This window comes from Daktulosphaira vitifoliae, unplaced genomic scaffold, assembly GCF_025091365.1.
Source record: "Daktulosphaira vitifoliae isolate Bord-2020 unplaced genomic scaffold, ASM2509136v1 Scaffold_3, whole genome shotgun sequence".
NCBI lineage: Eukaryota > Metazoa > Arthropoda > Insecta > Hemiptera > Phylloxeridae > Daktulosphaira > Daktulosphaira vitifoliae.
Genome location: NW_026099574.1, coordinates 34,820,148 through 34,837,775, shown reverse-complemented (window position 1 = coordinate 34,837,775; position 17,628 = coordinate 34,820,148). Strand labels below are relative to the sequence as shown.

At 24.3% G+C, this 17,628-nt stretch overlaps 4 protein-coding genes and 1 long non-coding RNA gene across 6 annotated transcripts; 3 read left to right on the top strand and 2 right to left on the bottom strand.

The window, feature by feature from the left end:
* The first annotated feature begins 119 nt into the window (after positions 1-119).
* Positions 120-3,085, top strand: LOC126900519 (uncharacterized). Its single transcript, XM_050676294.1, has 3 exons — positions 120-640; positions 2,158-2,276; positions 2,335-3,085. The coding sequence occupies exons 1-3, from the start codon at positions 317-319 to the stop codon at positions 2,615-2,617; spliced, it is 726 nt and encodes a 241-aa protein (XP_050532251.1). The 5' UTR covers positions 120-316; the 3' UTR covers positions 2,618-3,085.
* Positions 3,086-5,257: 2,172 nt separating this feature from the next.
* LOC126900520 (small ubiquitin-related modifier-like) lies at positions 5,258-6,253 on the bottom strand. Its single transcript, XM_050676296.1, has 2 exons — positions 6,089-6,253; positions 5,258-6,013 (listed from the first exon to the last, which is right to left on the bottom strand). The coding sequence occupies exon 2, from the start codon at positions 6,007-6,009 to the stop codon at positions 5,614-5,616; it is 396 nt and encodes a 131-aa protein (XP_050532253.1). The 5' UTR covers positions 6,010-6,013; positions 6,089-6,253; the 3' UTR covers positions 5,258-5,613.
* A 284-nt stretch (positions 6,254-6,537) lies between these two features.
* Positions 6,538-12,700, top strand: LOC126900518 (ATP-dependent DNA helicase Q5-like). The gene is made up of 12 exons (XM_050676293.1): positions 6,538-6,960; positions 7,036-7,160; positions 7,219-7,383; positions 7,440-7,616; positions 7,677-7,856; positions 7,958-8,063; positions 8,477-8,828; positions 8,903-9,109; positions 9,175-9,376; positions 9,729-9,917; positions 10,869-12,108; positions 12,501-12,700. Exons 1-12 carry the CDS (start codon positions 6,807-6,809, stop codon positions 12,605-12,607), a joined length of 3,204 nt encoding a protein of 1,067 aa, XP_050532250.1. The 5' UTR covers positions 6,538-6,806; the 3' UTR covers positions 12,608-12,700.
* Positions 12,701-13,318: 618 nt separating this feature from the next.
* LOC126901502 (60S ribosomal protein L39) lies at positions 13,319-14,143 on the top strand. Its single transcript, XM_050677980.1, has 3 exons — positions 13,319-13,453; positions 13,595-13,698; positions 13,999-14,143. Exons 1-3 carry the CDS (start codon positions 13,451-13,453, stop codon positions 14,045-14,047), a joined length of 156 nt encoding a protein of 51 aa, XP_050533937.1. The 5' UTR covers positions 13,319-13,450; the 3' UTR covers positions 14,048-14,143.
* A 62-nt stretch (positions 14,144-14,205) lies between these two features.
* Positions 14,206-16,257, bottom strand: LOC126901503 (uncharacterized). 2 transcript variants are annotated; one of them, XR_007703055.1, is made up of 4 exons: positions 15,326-16,257; positions 14,914-15,164; positions 14,624-14,771; positions 14,206-14,553 (listed from the first exon to the last, which is right to left on the bottom strand). It is a non-coding gene; the product is annotated as an uncharacterized LOC126901503 (long non-coding RNA). The 2 variants fall into 2 exon arrangements; XR_007703054.1 differs by having other exon boundaries at positions 14,206-14,771; positions 15,326-16,251.
* Positions 16,258-17,628: the final 1,371 nt, after the last annotated feature.

Here is a 17,628-nt window from a genome sequence, read left to right as displayed (position 1 = left end):
GAATAACGATAATATACTTGTAACCATAATTATATAAATGTAAAATATGAAATATACCATGGTTATCTGTGATACTAAAATGGTTTTCCCGGTTTAAAATAAATTCAATTCATAACTATGTTGTTTAATGTTTACGTATACTGAATGTCTGACGATCGGAACTTCTCATAGTCCATCGTAAACGAAGTTGCACTCTCTAATTTACTTTAATAATCATCAATAGTTATTTATTTAACACAATATTTTGTTCTTCCGGAAACTATTTTTTTTCTTTAAGTAATTTTTGGTTTTATTCGTTGAACAATATTAAGTAAAAATGGCAGATTGTCCACAATTTCAACTGATGCCACAAATGGTCCCTATTTACCGCCCGCAACCACCGCCTACACCGTTTCCTATGCCTGGTCAACCTATTTTTCCAATGCCTCCTCATTTTGGATATCCGCCTATAGCATGGTCTCCAATTCATCATTATTCACCTACACCACAGCCAACATATCATGCTGAAGAAGATGATGAGCATAACAATCATGGACAACCAACATATAGTAATGTAACTGTTGACGATTCGCCCCATGATTCGCAACAAACATCACAACGCCCTCATCGACAAACTTATACTCGAAGTGTGTCGAATAAAGTAAGTTGATGTTTTTATTAGATTTGTATGAGTATTAAAATTACAGCTTGCGAAGTAATTATATTTTATATAAATGTTTTATTATAATGATATTGTTATTTTATATAGTATTAATTTATATGTAGGTATTTATTTTAAATGTAAAAGCTTAAGTATATGTATTAATTTTTCATTTTATTTATTCTTGCTCAATTTGTAATTTAACTTCGTGTTTAAAGGTAAAGTTAATTAATTATTAAGTTTTTAAATACTAAATAATTTCTGTTAAGATTTTTTGATAAATTTCATGTTATACAATCATAGAGTTCAGTTTACTTAAAAACTCTTAAAGTTAATTAGAAAATATAATAATTATTAAAATCTTTATTAGATAGATAATGTATTAATGTAATGAGTCTAACTCAAATTCCAAAAATTGGATTTTGTACCAATATGTGGTACTGTAACACTATTGTTTTTGTAGTGTATCCTAAAAATACATGGTAATTGGTATATGATTGATGACTAAGTTTCTTTTAAAATAATAATTATTTTAAAAATATTTTTTTGGCTTTTTGAGTAGTTTTATTTCTTAGTTAATATGTGGTAAAATACTTTTTAGATCTGTCCCTTATAAAAGTACCAATTTAATTTTTTTTAACAGAAACATGTATTATGTATGTTGCATGCAATTAAATATTATTTAACTAGGTTATAGAATAGAAAATGATATTTTTCAGAAAATGACTGATTGTAAACAAATTTAGTTAAGTACTTTACAAGTAATCAGCTTATTTAAATTTATATTGGTGAAGGTAGTTTAACTATTGTTATTATTAGACATTTTTTGACACCACTCCTCCAACACCTAGGAATAAAAATTTTAATAAACGTCAGAATTAATTATTGTAAAGTTGTATCATTTTCTATTTTATAAGCTAAATAAATAATATTTAATTAAATACAACACACATATTATGTATGTTGCCCTTTAAAAAATATAATTAGTATTATTTTAAGGGACAAACTTATAAAGTATTTAACCACTTTTAAATTGAGAGATAAATACTACTATTACTAAAACTCATTATTACTAAAATCTTAGATATTTGGTAAATACAATTAATCTCATATTTTTATTAATAAAGCTAAAGATAAAATGGCTAAAAATATGTAATAATAACTTAAACTTTTCAAAATTTTGTTTTTACCACATAAAAAGTTATCCTAATAAAGTAACATAATTAAAAACTACTTCAATTACATTTAATTAATGATAAGTTTTCCATTTTTAAAATGTAAAATTTTAATATATTTATTACTTGAATTTTTCTATGGATTAATTTTTATCAAACATTTTCCTACTCATAAGGTATTTAAAATATTCTAAACTTTTATATTTATTAAAATTTTGATTTGTTTTGCTGTTTTACCTTGTAGTTTATATTTATAGATAAATTAAAAAAATTTTGATCCACATTAAATAAGAACAACCTCAAAAGTCATTCAATTTTATGAATTAGTAATTTTTATTGTAGAGTGATACTCGACATGAAGAATTTCGAAAATATTTAGAGGAAGTAGGAATCATATCGACATTTACCAATATTATAGCTGAAATATATCAAGACCCTTTAAGGCCTAGTGATCCTTTAGGGTAAGATTTTATTTATTACCTAATTTGTACAAATTTGTATCATTTTATCTATTTTAAGGTATATTCGAGACAAATTGTCATGTTCACGTCAAGAAGTTTCTGAGCTTACAAATCTTCGTCACTGGTGTGAAAAATATCAAAATAGAAGTATTCGTCTTGAAAAAGAGTTAAAAGATGTCATAAATCGGTTAAGAAAACATGAACCATATACTTCAGATGAAGAAAATTTATCAGATAATGATTGTCCTACTTGTGTATTAGATTCTGAGAAGTCAAATCATGCATTGAGTAAGAGTAAAGACAATTTAGGATATGAAAATGTTCAGCTAAATAATCAATGACATTCATATTGCATTTTCATAAAATATGTGACACTAAAACAAAAAATTAAATATTGGTTTCTTATAATTTAATAATAGTTTTTCAAAATTTTATTCTTGTTAAAGATTTAGTTTATCATTTTTTTTTCTTTCTAAAAATGGACTACTTATTTCATAGTTTTACTTATGTTATTAAAATGTATAGTTCTGTGTTGTTAAATAAAATGTTAGGTATTGCTTTCTCTGTTAAGAGAAATGATAAATTAAAAATAATTCATTAAAACCTCATTGAATTAATTTTTTCATGGGGTTTGTATTATCTAATGATAAGAATTTCTATTTTTGGATTTTCTTTTTTTCTTATATAACAATTTTTTTTATTATCTTTATTGACGTATTTTATTTTGGTTTTTGTATTAATTATCTAACTTTTTGGAATTATGTTTGGTCCTAATTTAAATGATTTATTATTTTAAGCAATATTGTTAATATGTATTCATATTTTGCTTAAAATTGTATTATAAGTATGAAACATAATTGTTAATTTAAAATGATGGCTCTTGTATTCATTATAATTATTATAAATGTTTTTCATTTTTCTTTTGAAAATGCTTAAAACTTTTTTCATTTATAATTTAATTTTTTTTTTTTGTATTTTAAATATTGTTTTTAGTTGTTTAAATTAGGCCTAATTGGCTTACAATATTTTTTTCATACTTATTTTTTTTTTTAATGGATAATAATACACTTTTAAGTATTATTATACATGTATTTTTAATGTAGTTAAGTTAATATATGTATGAAAATCAAAATTCAATTTAACCATACTTATTTTTATTATTTATATAAGTTGAATTTAATTAAATACGGTATATTTAATGTTTTTGATTAATTATTTTTAAATTATCATAAAGATTGTAGAAATATCTATTACAGTAGTAGTTTTAGGAATTCTTAGTTAGGGTATTGTTTTGAGCTAAAATTTAAATTTTTGATAAGTAACATATTAGTTTTATTAGTATTGATGTAATACCAGTGGTGATCTTGGCATTTATTCCGAAGGTATGAAACCTTGGAGTAATGATAATATATATTTTATTAACTTGCCCATTTGACTTTATTCTTGTTTAAAATGCATACATTTTTTTCTTAAAAATATGTAATGATATTAATTGAATTTAAATTGGAAGTAAAAGTTGAATGCAATGTATTGTTCAGAAGTACACTAATATAATAGTATCAACCCAATTATATCATTAAATATTAACATTTGTCTTATAAAATTATTTTTTTAATTAAATAGAATATTTTTATAAGTAACAATTTTTTTTTTAATTTTAACTTCATAAGAAATAATTCTAATATACAAATTATGTATTCCATATTTAACCAAAAGTCTAGATGTTACTAGAATAAGTTTTATTTGATAAATTTTCATCTCTCAATAGCTTTTTCTAATCTGTTTCTTTAAAAACCCTTATCTGTATTCAGTTGAAAACATTGTTTATATTGATAAAACTATCCTGAATTTTATTTACTGGATAAATATCTCAAGAATCAATATTGTCAAAAATGGTTATTTTTGATTATTTTTTTCACAATTTAGAATTACCATGATTTTTTTAGAAAACTAATACAACGAAAATATCATGTGTACTAAAGTTAATCATTTTGATAATTTTTGAAAATATCAGTATAGTAAGAGTTGGAAAGGACTACTTACATATGTCAACATTTTTTTAAACTTGGTTTTTGAATATGTTTCAGAATGTATAACAACTAACAGAAATTCAACATTTCATATGAAAACATTTTATTATAGAATTGTTAATAATTGTCGGATATTAACCTATGCTAGGTTCCTACTGTACTATGTTTTTATTTTTTAAGTCTTTAAAAACTAACCAAAATTTAAAATTTCAAAAAATTTTATTTTTAGCATAGATTTTTGAATTTTTTTTCTTCTGTTCTTAATTAAAAATGATGTGTTCTTTTAAATAATATCTTATTTGACCATAGTCTTAATAAAGAAATTAGAGCTATGATATTATTAGAATGGATGATTTTTTAATTATATCATAAATTAATAAAAACGGATGTAAGTTTACAATGTATGTATGTATGTACAATTCATGTAAAATTATGAACTTCTAAAAGTATTAATGATAGACACAATTGGTAATTATTAAATTATTAAATTAAAAGGTCACAACCTAAACTGGAAAGATAAAATAATTAGACATTTATAAATTGTTAGATTAATAAAAAAAAATTATTTTCAAAAATATTAATATATTAGAAGTTTTTGTACTTATAATCTTAATTGATTAGGCAAAAAATTATTACATAATTTAAGTAGAATTAAGTAGATTTTATTATTAATTTATAATGTTTTTATATCACAATGATATTGATTACTTGTTTCAAATAAAAAATGTTGAAAATTAAGAATAGTATAAATCAATTTAATTAAAACTTTATTTTTAAATCTTATCATTTTAATTTTGAATACATACAATTTTTTTAATCAATTTGTAGAAATTTTGAAAGTAGTTGTACTAGAAATAGTCAACTAAAATGATCAACTATTATCAATCTATGTAAAAAAGTAGTTAAATTTTAAATCAAAAAATTTTTTTTAATTACAACATACTGCATAATGCTAAAAATATTAAGATGGAGAATAATATTTTTTTAGAAAACATGTAGAACATTAATACAAATTTCAATGTTAAAAAAATGCTGTTATTGTGATATTTTTTTAAAAATAATAACAATAATTAAATCTTAAGTGAAATTAAAAAATAAGTAAAACTGACCTAAAAAACTTGAATAATATTACTAAGGAATAATTAGATAAACATAAGTCTTAGAAATTAAAAATATTAGAAATACTTTTCCAGCTGGCTAAAAATTTTGTTTAATTATAACTATACTTAATTAATGTTGTATAAACAATGAAATTATTTTATAATAGTAAATTACGTAAAAAAATTATGCATTATCAATTTTCATTTTTACACTCCACCAGTTCTTTCTTGGTAAATTTCAATGACATCATCATTAATCATACCTAATGATTTTGGTGTATCATCGTCTGTAATACGATGACCATCAAAAACGAACCGAAGTTCTTCTACTTGGAAACCCATTTTACTGCAATATGAGCGTTTCAGGCGTCCTAATGAGGTAGCAGATTTAACACGGAAATGCACTTCATTGGTCATATCACTAGTGATGACACGCAAACGAATATAGTCATCAGATGCTTTTTCTTCAGCAACTTCTACAACACCAGAACTAGCACTAGGAGCAGCATCTCCTTCACTTGTAGTATTCTGATCTTTTGTTTGTTCAGTGTTATCTTCAGAGGTGGATGGTACATCTTTTGGTGTTTCTTCATTATCCGACATGATTCTACAAAAAAAAGATAATTCTATAAAAACAATGCGAATCAAAATTTTATATAAAATTTTTTTTTTTTAATATTACTTTGTTTTTATTGATTTTACACTTTAAGTAACAAGTTCGATAATACGAGTCAATAATTTTTCAATTTTCTGATATAGTGAACAATAATAATGGTAATAACAATTGGTAGGTGTTATTGATTATTTCGTACAAAATGAATGGTACACTTTATGATAACTAAACAAAATCATGTTTTTATCTTAATAATTTTTTAATTTATTACTCTATGTGATTAAAAATAATTTTATAGTTCTATTGAATATTTATTTTAAAAATTAGATTTTTTTACCTAAAAAATTATTTTGTGCAAAATAAAAACAATTATTATTTTGTTACAAAAGGCTTTAGACGAATTGGATGTTCCTTAAATAATTTTATCTCTATAAAATTTAAACGTTATTTATCAAACAACCATTGTGATAACCAGAGTATAATATAAAATATTGTGCGTTATTGCTTGTATTTGGTGATTTACACTAATTTATTATTAAAATTTGATATTATAAATGATCCGATTATGCGTCAAATATTAAATAAATTTAATTTATTTAAATTAGAACTTACTTTTTATGTATTTTTAGTATGATTCTAAGATGTCTAACTTTTTTTTTTAGTAAAAATAAAATCTGTGTTCTTAATTTAAAAATTATAAATAAATGATTAAATTTTTTTAATCAATAACTAAAGTCATGATATTTTAAGATATTGCCCATTTTTGGAGTTGTTAAGGGTTTTTAAAATGGACAAATTGAATTATGACAAACATATTTTAAATGAAGACAAACCTATTTTAATGGACTCTAATGTTCTTACTAAAAACTTAAACTATTATTTTCATTATTCATCTTTTAAATGCGAGTTACAAAAAGTAGCAATTACCAAAATACTTGAACGTAAGATCTTTTATTATGACTTTATATTGCATTTATAATTTAAATACTTATGTTGTATTATGCATATTATTAAAGGGACAAGTGATGTTTTTATATCTATGCCAACTGGTTCTGGGAAGTCTTTGTGCTATCAACTTCCTGCTGTGCTTTATTCTCCTAAAGTTACAATAGTTTTTTCTCCCTTAATAGCATTAATGAAAGTAATGCAAATATAATTTCAATATTTTTATGGAATAGTTAGAGGTTTGTTGGTTTTAGGATCAAATAGATCACTTGACTCAGTTAAGAATTCGTGCTGAAACTATAAATTCAAAATTATCGCCATCAGAACGAAAACGTGTCTTAAGTGATCTTTATTCTATGAATGTTTCTACCAGATTATTGTATGTTACTCCTGAACAAGCTGCTACTGAGTTTTTTAAAGTAATCAATGTACAACACAAAAACAAAAACTGTTTGATTTATATATATTTTTTTAGAATCTTCTGAATTATTTGGTCAGAAAAAACAAATTAGCTTTTATAGCAGTTGATGAAGCTCATTGTGTAAGTCAGTGGGGCCATGATTTCAGACCTGACTATTTGAAACTAGGCCAACTGAGGCAGTTATATCAAAAAATTCCTTGGATAGCATTGACTGCAACAGCAAATGCAGAAGTAAATAAATTTTATCATGACAAAAGTAATTGCTGCTATCAATTTTTATGTATTTTGTAGGTAGTTAAAGATATAATTACAGTGTTATGTCTTAAAACTCCGGTTTCTAAATTTACTACACCTTGCTTTAGACATAATTTATATTATGATGTTATATTTGATGATGCTATTGGTAATTCATATCAACACTTAAAAGAGTTCATTGACCAATGTTTAATAAATGAAGGAAATGTTACACCGGTAAATTTAAATTTAAATTAAAGAAAATAAATTATCATTGTCACTCTTAAGAATTAATTAAATGTGTATATTTAAAAATGTACAAAAAAACGCCTATATAGTTAAATCAACCGTGTGGTATTATATACTGTAGAACGAGAGAATTAACAGAAGAGATAGCTACAGTATTAAGTCGAAGAGGAGTTTCTATAGCCCCTTATCATGCTGGTATTAGTTATTTTCATTTTAGATTTTAATTTAATAGTTAAAGCACCTAGTAAGGCTACTAGTTTAATTAAGGATTCTTTTCTTCTGATACTTTTGTTGAAATTTAATCTTTTATAAATACTAAAATTCAACAAAATAATTTTAAGAAAATTATATTATATTAGCATTATAAAAAACTTGGAAACTAAACAAAAAATATACCAGAAGACTGGTATTTTAATCCAAGTCGCTTGCTATTCGAGTGAGAGCTTTCCTACCAAGCTATTTGGTAACTAATTCCCTAACTTAATTCCCAACTGCTGTGTTTTTTAAGTGGTTGATAACAACACCAAAGTACAAAAGTGCTTTGTCTATTAATTAAAAATCTGTCAATTTTTTCTACCAGTTTTGTTTTATTCAATATAACATTTCAGGTTTAAAGGATAAAGAAAGACTTGCTGTTCAAGAAGCATTTATGAGTGGACATTTTCAAGTTATTACAGCAACTATAAGTTTTGGAATGGGTGTTGATAAAGCAACAGTAAGATTTGTTGTTCATTGGGGTATACCATCAAGTATTCCTGCTTATTATCAAGAATCTGGCAGAGCAGGACGAGATGGTAAACAGGCTAGATGTCGAATTTATCATTCGAAACAAGCAAAAAATTCATTAGACTTTATTTTAAAATCTTCTATTTCACAAGCCAAAACTCAAGATAAGCAAAAAAAAGCCAAAGCAAGTTATAATATGTTTTTAAAAATGATACAATATTGTGAAACTATAAAGTAATTTAACACATCCATATTAATGTTTTAAATCTTAAATATTATACTAAAAATATTATAATTTATTAATTTAGATGTAGGCATGAGTTTTTTGCTGATTATTTTGGTGATGAAAAACCAAAATGTATTGATAGATGTGATGTTTGTTATAATGAAAAAACTGTTAAGTTAGACTTAGATACTTTTATGTATGGAACAAATAATCATTTACACTCATTAGCTTCAAATGAACAGCTTATTAATGGAGATTTTTATGAAGGAGGACGACAAGCTATTAAAGAGTATTACACAAACTTTTAAAATAGTAAAAATTCATTAAAAAAATTGCATCACTTTTATTTTACAGAAATAACCAAAATTACTTATCTGAAGGGCAAAAGGAAAGGTACAAAAAAGATATTGAATTGGAATTGGAAATAAAGAGACAATTTGAAATTAGACGCTCAAATCAACCAAACATTGAAAAAAAAAATGAAGAAGCTGTGAAAAATGCTAATGTTAGAGCTGCATCTTCTACAAACACTAAAGTTAATGGTCTTCAATTATCTGTTAGTATTATACAGTAATTAAGAAATTCTAATGAATTAAAAATAAAAATGTTCACAATGATTCTATACTAAAGTTTTGTTTTGATAAAATAAGTTTCACATTTTTTTATGAAATTCTTAAAAAATGTATTATTATATTATATTATATGAACATTTCTATTACTGAAAATTTATTAAAATTAATTTATCTACTTTTTGGGAATATCATAATTTTTCATGATTTTTCTTCCATTTATTAAAAACAGTTATTAAAAATAAAAAATAAAAGTAGTGTGATATGAATATGATTTATGTTTTTTTAATTATTAATTTATATTGATTTTTATTTTACTTAAACTGATATTTTATGTAGGTACGTGAAGAATTATTACGATATTTAGAAGAACATTTAAAAAAAAATGTTGAAGCATATTCTTATTCTAGACCTAGTTCTAAAAAAGTATCAACCAAAGATATTCACAATATCGCCATAAATTTAGAGTATGAAGCTTTTACAAGTTCTAAAGTTGTATCTATTTATCGAAGAACTATTGCTAAAACTGTTTGTATAAACTATATTAAATTTCAATAATTATTATAGAAATCGTTAATTAAAATTTGATATGCCATACATGATAATTGTTTAATCATAAACTTCTCAATTACTCAGATAATAATATAAATTTTAATAATTTTATTTGGCTATTCTTGACTATATATTTGTTATTATAGAAAAATTCTTTATATCTTACAACAATGTCACTTAATTATTTTTAATAGAAACTCTTGTTTTAATTTAATAAATTAATGAGCTACAAGCTGTAGTGTTTACCATGGTAGTTACTTTTAATCAAACTTATGGTTTAATTAATATATTATAGCTCATACACAGTAATAATAGATTTAATACATAAATAGTGTTAGTAAAAATTATTAACAGATATGTTTTCTTTTAATTTAAAATTAGTGTTTGAATATTTTATTGAACTTTTTAGAGAGTGTTTAGTAAGTAAGAAAACAGGTCAATTGTTATACACAATGAGAACAATAGAAATCTGTTTTCTTATTTACTGAACAGAGTTAGATTAACGTGTATTAAATAAAAAATATTTATAATAAAAGTAGCTAAATATTGTGTTCTTTTTAGTTTTTTTAAATTATTAATATTTTTAATATAGTTTTACTTTGACTTAATTCTCAATATTGTAGTTTAAAGATAATGATTTATTTATAAACTTTATATTTAATAATTCTAATAATTATAACTTTGAAGTTCTAAAATAAACAAATAAAATTTCAAAAAAAATTACATTAGTAAACATACATATTAGGCATAAAGGATGACCTAAAAAAACTTAATAGTTTAAAAATAAATTTACTAATAAAGTCTATAAAAAACTTCTCAAAAATATCATTATTTCAAGAGTAATTAAGACGTTTATGCAAAATTAATCATCTCTTAAGTAGTATTTTAGCTATTTTATCAAATATTAATGTTTTTAAAAATTTATAGATATCAGAAATTAAAATAAATACAAATAAATCATCTTTATTTGAAAAAATTGAGAATTATACTGCTCCAATAAATGACAAAAAACAAATTGAAGCTAATTCTCCTCGTGAGGTGCATCTTCCAGCCATTGTTACCGCTAAAGAATTGATACAGATTCATGTAGATAATAAAGCAATTGAACCAAAAATTAAAAGAGGAATAAAACGAGATTATTTAACTCAGCAATCAATGAAATCATTTGTTTTTCCAACAAATAAAATTAATAGTAAAGACTATATTACTAATGAGAATAGTAATGAATGTGTCAAAAAAAGATCTAAACTTGATTCAACTAGTGATATGGAAATTTCTACTGATGATGAAGTAAAAGTTATTGAAACACCTCTCAGTATAATAGAAGCAGGAAATTTAAATGACTTTAATAAAAGTGTGTCTATTAATAATAATGAAAAAAAAATTACTGAGCTTAGCAGAAGTAGTTTAAGTAATTTTGTTAAAAAGAAAGATTTTGAAATTACTACAGCATCTAATTTACTAAAAAACGATACTAAATTGCAAAATAATATTAAAGTTATTTTGAATCACCAAGTAGAAAAAAAAAAGTTAAACTGTAATGATTCAAAAAAAAATGACGATATAATTTATGCAAAAAATTCATTGAATGATCTAAAAAATCAGAAAAATAGTTCTAAATTAATTTTGTCTCCCAAATTATCTAAAAATACTAAGGCTAATGATAAAGAAAAAAAAACTACTAGTGTAAATGAAATTTTTGATCAGCTATCAGAAATTCTTAAATCTCCTATTGAAAAAAATAATAAAAATACACTGAGGGAAGAAGAAATTCAAAATGATAATCAAAAGCAATCCCCTGTTAATAAAATATTATGTATTGAGACTGATACCATAACTCCGTTTAAAAGTAATATGGCAAGTCTTTTTGGAGAAGATAGTGATGATGATATTAGAATGCCAGTAATAGATCAAAAAAAGAAATCATTAGGAATTCGCATTGGTGTACCATTAGGCATTACTGATAAAAAAAAAAATAATAAATTAAAAATTGCATCTTCAAAATCAATAAATCCAAAAGAAAAACAAAAAAAATTTGAATTATCAAATGCTGTTGTTAAATATCTAAATCCATATTATAAAAATAATTTATTTAAAAATAAGGAACTATTTAAATTTACAGCAAGAGAAGTTGTTCATAAATTATTAGAATCTACTAATGATCCAGGTGATATATTTTTAATATATTATAAATACTTAAAAATTTCAATTGGAAATTGTTGAAATTTTTATCATTTAATTATAAAATACTAATTGGATGAAATAATATTAATTTGTAAAAATGTGGTTAGATTTGAATTTAATATGATATATTTATCATAAAATTTTATTTTTACTCTTGTGATACAAAAAAAAAAAGTTATGTATGTGCATTTTTACAAAACAGTTTTCAAAAATGTAACAAAAAGTGTTATCATGTCTGCAAAAATTTTCTATAAAACTTTTTATTTTCATAAAAAGTAAAAATTATTAAATAAAAATATATTTATATTTGCATACATAGTATAATTACTATAATAATTATTCTTGTAATTGATATATTATGATTATATTTTTTAGGAAAACAAGATATCCAATTAGTCATTAAAAAGTTATTTCCTAATGGGGATAAATTATTTGTTGAATCTGAAGATCAAGTTTTAAATTTAATAAAAATTGCTTTTTAAAATTGAACAATTTAATTGTTCTGTTGTTGTATTTACTATTAAATATTATTTATTAAAATGTTTTTTTCTTAATAAATTGCTTATAAATTGTCATCTTTTGATAATAATTTCAGCAGACTTCACTAGAAATTTTATTTTTTTACCTTAAAATGAGTAATAAAGGTTAGATCAATAAATAATAAAACTGAATCTATTGAAGTTATTAATGACATTATCTGAAAGACTATAGCTGAATATTTTAACAAATTTACTCTTTAGCATTATAATTAAATAAAAGTGGATAATATTGTTATACTATTTAAATTATTAGTTACTTAATCATCTAATAATTATTATTTGAATGAGAGTGCAACAATATAAGGTTATGTTACAATAATATTCGAATTTGAAATCGTACATAACGCAAGAAGTAAACTTTATAAACCAATACATTATAAACTGCTAATAAATATTTAAATATAAATAAATTTAATATAAAATATTTGCTCTTTATAAATGAGAAAATGTTTGAATGAATTAATAAATATTTGTAATACGCTGTATTTAGTAGTGATAATATTTTATTATTATTATTAAATATGTGTTAAAAAATGTTTACAATGATAATTAAACTACAATAAATCAGTTCCTTAAAATTTGAATTGAATATACCGCCATCATTAAAAATGATCAGTGTGACCACATAAATAGATGCTTCTACAATTTTGATTTCGCGTGTCTCCTAACAACATAACCTCAATATTCGTGGACTGTTGTATAGATTATTGCCTTTTTCAAAGCAACTCAAGTTAGGTGTCCCGATTTGGTTTTTTGATTATTGTATTTGGACATCTCCTCGTCATAATGGTAAGTTGCTTTTTATTTTTTAACTTATTAATTTTCATTTAACCTAAGTACTTTTGGTTAGTAAAACTGAGTTAATATGAAGTATTAAATTTTTTTCGTTTAATATTATGTTACAAAATATACATGTGTTTTTTGTTGTAGTCGTCGAAGAAGTCCTTTAAAATCAAGCAAAAGCTTGCAAAGAAAATGAAACAAAACCGTCCAATTCCTCAATGGATTCGGATGAGAACTGGAAATACTATTAGGTATTTTGAAATTTTTATCTACTCAATTTAATTGCATAACAATAATTACAAAGTCAATAAATCTAAGTATTCATTTTTAGAAAGCTAGGTTAACTGACTAGTTAATGACTTCTTATTATATTATTTTTTTAAATTAAATTCAAAAATATCTTTTTATACCTTCTATATATCTAATTGATTTTTATAAATAATTATGCAAGAGAATAGCATTTTGAATATACTATTCAAGTTCTCAATTAAAAACTTAAATTATAATTTTATATTATTAGTTTTCCATTTTCAATATATTTGTTTTTTAAGGTATAATGCTAAGAGGCGTCATTGGAGAAGAACTAAGCTCAAGTTGTAAGCTGTTCACCTGCCTATTTTATGTGTACTATGACTATTCAATTGGATATGTACCATGTATATTTGACATTTAATAAAAATCCAGTTAAAAAATAAAGTTTCTTTATTTTAGTAATATTATATCATTAATTAGAAATTTAATTGAATTAAATAAAATAATTTGATTAATTCATGATAAAACTTATGAACTTTTAATAACAATACCCTATCAATAATTGGGTTAAACTTTTTTTGTTATTTTGTTACTTAAAATGTGTATATATAAGAATATATTTGAGCTATTACTCTTGGTATAATACTATTGATTCAAGTATTGACAAACAACCTTTCATAGACTGCTCACTTTGCTATAGCACAGTAGTCTTATGCATAATGAAGTTACTGGACATCCAAGTACTGAGTAAGTTGCTGCAATTGTCTACCATGATTTTTGTGTCGTTATTAGTTTATTTATTTAGATTTTGTTAACAAATATTTAAACTGGCCCTTGAAATTAATTCATTTTTCCTGTTAAAATTGTACAAAACACTTTCCATTTACACAAAGTTTTGCTATTTAATATACTTCTAGATCCTACCTTTAACAAATATTTTTCTTTGAATTTTTTTATTTTATAAGCAAAAAGATGCCTAGATTATTAGTTCAATTTTTTGAGGATAAGTCAAATCCACCATAGATTAAATGTAATTAGTAATGCTTTTAGCATTAAATTTTGATTAAGTTCACTATTTAAACAAACAAATTTCATTTAACAAAGGTTTTTATCAACAAAAAAATTAAAAATTTCTCATTAGATGAGTTTAATCTTAAAAAATTGTTTATTGAACGTTTAATGAAAATAAAATTTTTTTATGAATTTTCTCATACCTTAAGTGTTAGAAGTGGACCAGTTTATTCCAATATTTCAATAAACTAGTTTATTATAAAGTATGGATGATTTTATGATTCAGTCTAGGATATCTATGTCAAACAAATATTTTGGAATGGAAAATCGAAAACTCAACGTCCATAAACTTCTAAGTGTTTGACATATAAATTATCTTCAAACTTTACCGAATGGTACAGTAAAATTTGTCCCATGTACCAATTCGTTTATGGTCCCATAATTTAAATCTTATCTGGAATTTTATAATTAAATTTTGTTTTAGTATTGATTTGGTATAATAAATAATTGCTCAATTATGAAAATAACATGCTTAGCATGAATGGGTAGCTCACAGTAATATTAAGTTATGTGTATATGTTAATTATAAGTAATATAAGTTTGTTGAATTTTTACCTTTTTTTCTCAGTTAATTGTTAGTTGATCTTTAGATTGAGTACATTTTAGATGTCCGGACGAGTTATTTGGAGTGTTATAGTGCCCAAATGGGCTTTTATATTATACCCGAAGGAGAACAATGTTGCAGTACGTTTATAGTTTAGTACTTTTATCAAATTTACAACTCAAGAATTGTATTTTTTTGAGTAACTTAAAAATTACTAAGAGTTAATCGCGTTATTCAGCTAAAAATTCCTAATTCCAAGTGATTTAAGTGGCTATTTTTTTGTATCATCAAAATTCGTATGCCTAATGATTTTTTCTCTCTGTTGATCAGTGTCTTGTAGATTTAATTAGGCTTACTGATAGCTATGTCATAAATTACTATTTAGAACATTTAATAGAAATTTAATAGGTCACATTGACAATACTCATATGTTTTATTATTTGTCTTTATGTATATAAATATATTTTAGTAGTCGTGGAGGTGAAGGAGTAAAGGACTACGATAAAAATAACAATAAACGTGGTAGTGGTCGATACGGTACGTTTGTTTTAATTGTGTTGGCCCGATCGCAGAGGCGTTACGGATTTTATGCGAAATCATTATGACAGTCGCAATTTCTTTTTTGAACGAACGAAACCGCCAGAGACCGACTGTTATTTATTTGGTATAAATTCTGGTAAATGCCATGTAAGGAGGCGGATCGCTACATAAAAAAAGCCAACACTTTTGTTGTTTTAATGCATTACAAATGCATTATGGTGCAGAAAAGCGATATACGAAAAATCGCGTTTTTCGGTAATTTTCTGTAAAAATACGGTCGTAAATAATCGTTAAAATATTTTATGACATAGTAAAATCTTTTGAAAATTTCAAAAATAATCAGACTTTTATTGGTGCCGTTACCGTAATTCCAATTGTTGTCCGTCGCAATAAAAATAAGGCGATTGCCGCGTACCTACCCCAAAAATCATTTTTCGGTAAACACACGCACTGATAAGTTGATAACAATGTACGGCGTCGTAAAATTATTGCGCGGGGAATTTGACAATGTAATTATTGTCGTCGCCGGCGCGCGCCGCATTCTTCTCCGAAACATTGTTATTACAACGTGTGCAAATTGATAATCGTCTGAATTATTATGATTATCCCGCAGTGGACGTGGTCGTTTAAAAAGGATTGCCGTGGAGGGCATACGATCAGCACGCCGGCTTTATTCGTTTTACTTGCGATTAACATTTGTTCGACGACAATCGCAACGACCTGCTCGGACACGGTCAGTAAAATAAATAACGTAGGAAATGACATTTGCAAAAACTCGTATCTTATGCTTAGCGTAGACGCCGTCGATAACATAAATTAATATCCCCCGTACGAGGTACGTATCAAACGGGTATCAAAATCCTTTTGTTGTTCACCTCCCTCGTACGGTAATAATAATAATGACAATGTATATATTAACTGCAATGGTCTGTGTGCAACATATATTTTCAAGTTGTACCGGCCAAGTTACGCGATCCGGAACAGAAGTCTTTTTGGAACGGCGCCTTTTGCAAAAAAAACAAGATCCGAGTATTCTTTTATTTTTTTTTTTGCCCTTCTTGTAGTGCGGTATCGGTGCAATGTTGAATTTTTATTGCTAAAATCCATTAGCGATCCCTACTCGATCGTTGTTTTTTTTGCCCACTGTACGTGTACTCGTATCCGAGCCAAAATAGTGATTTTTAATAAATATAAAAAAAAATCGTTCGATATGCTAAACGATTATGGTGGGCTGGGTCGATGTAAGAAAATAATTGATAAAAATCATATGTAAAATATACGCTTGTTGTCTCATCATCACATGGGTATGTATTTTTGTGAGACTTTTTTTTAAACAAGTTACGGTTGCAACATTTGTAAGACTGAAATTTCGTACCAGGAACTCATGAGTTAACATAATTATTGTTTTACACTGGTGTCGCTATTTCATATACTAAGTTCTAATGTTTGTTATAACAGTTATTAAAAATTAATACCAAGGAGTTTTTAAGGACAGCGTACGATCATGTACATGTATTCAGGTGTCTCGAGATGGTGTCCAATGTCCCGTCAGTGTTTTTGAAGCTGCCGCCAATTGTTGGCCACTAATGATGTTAACATTATCGAATAATATGTTATCTGTCCATAATTCTCATAAGTCCCTGGTATTAAAATTTTAAATAAATTTCTACATAAATTTACATATTATAAAATGGTAACATGTGGGTACATTTTTTTGTGTTTATTAGGTTTCATAAATTGAAAAAAATAAAGTTATATCTTTTGTACTTGGATA

Excerpts from the sequence above, each read along its gene's own strand:
- LOC126900518 (XM_050676293.1), top strand. The coding sequence starts at position 6,807 with ATGGACAAATTGAATTATGACAAACATATTTTAAATGAAGACAAACCT. Across the intron at positions 7,617-7,676 it reads CTGCAACAGCAAATGCAGAA|GTAGTTAAAGATATAATTAC; the intron begins GTAAATAAATTT and ends TGTATTTTGTAG. Across the intron at positions 8,829-8,902 it reads CAATATTGTGAAACTATAAA|ATGTAGGCATGAGTTTTTTG; the intron begins GTAATTTAACAC and ends TTATTAATTTAG.
- LOC126901502 (XM_050677980.1), top strand. Across the intron at positions 13,699-13,998 it reads AGAACTGGAAATACTATTAG|GTATAATGCTAAGAGGCGTC; the intron begins GTATTTTGAAAT and ends TTGTTTTTTAAG.
- LOC126900520 (XM_050676296.1), bottom strand. The coding sequence starts at position 6,009 with ATGTCGGATAATGAAGAAACACCAAAAGATGTACCATCCACCTCTGAA.
- LOC126900519 (XM_050676294.1), top strand. The coding sequence starts at position 317 with ATGGCAGATTGTCCACAATTTCAACTGATGCCACAAATGGTCCCTATT. Across the intron at positions 641-2,157 it reads CTCGAAGTGTGTCGAATAAA|AGTGATACTCGACATGAAGA; the intron begins GTAAGTTGATGT and ends TTTTTATTGTAG. Across the intron at positions 2,277-2,334 it reads AGGCCTAGTGATCCTTTAGG|GTATATTCGAGACAAATTGT; the intron begins GTAAGATTTTAT and ends ATCTATTTTAAG.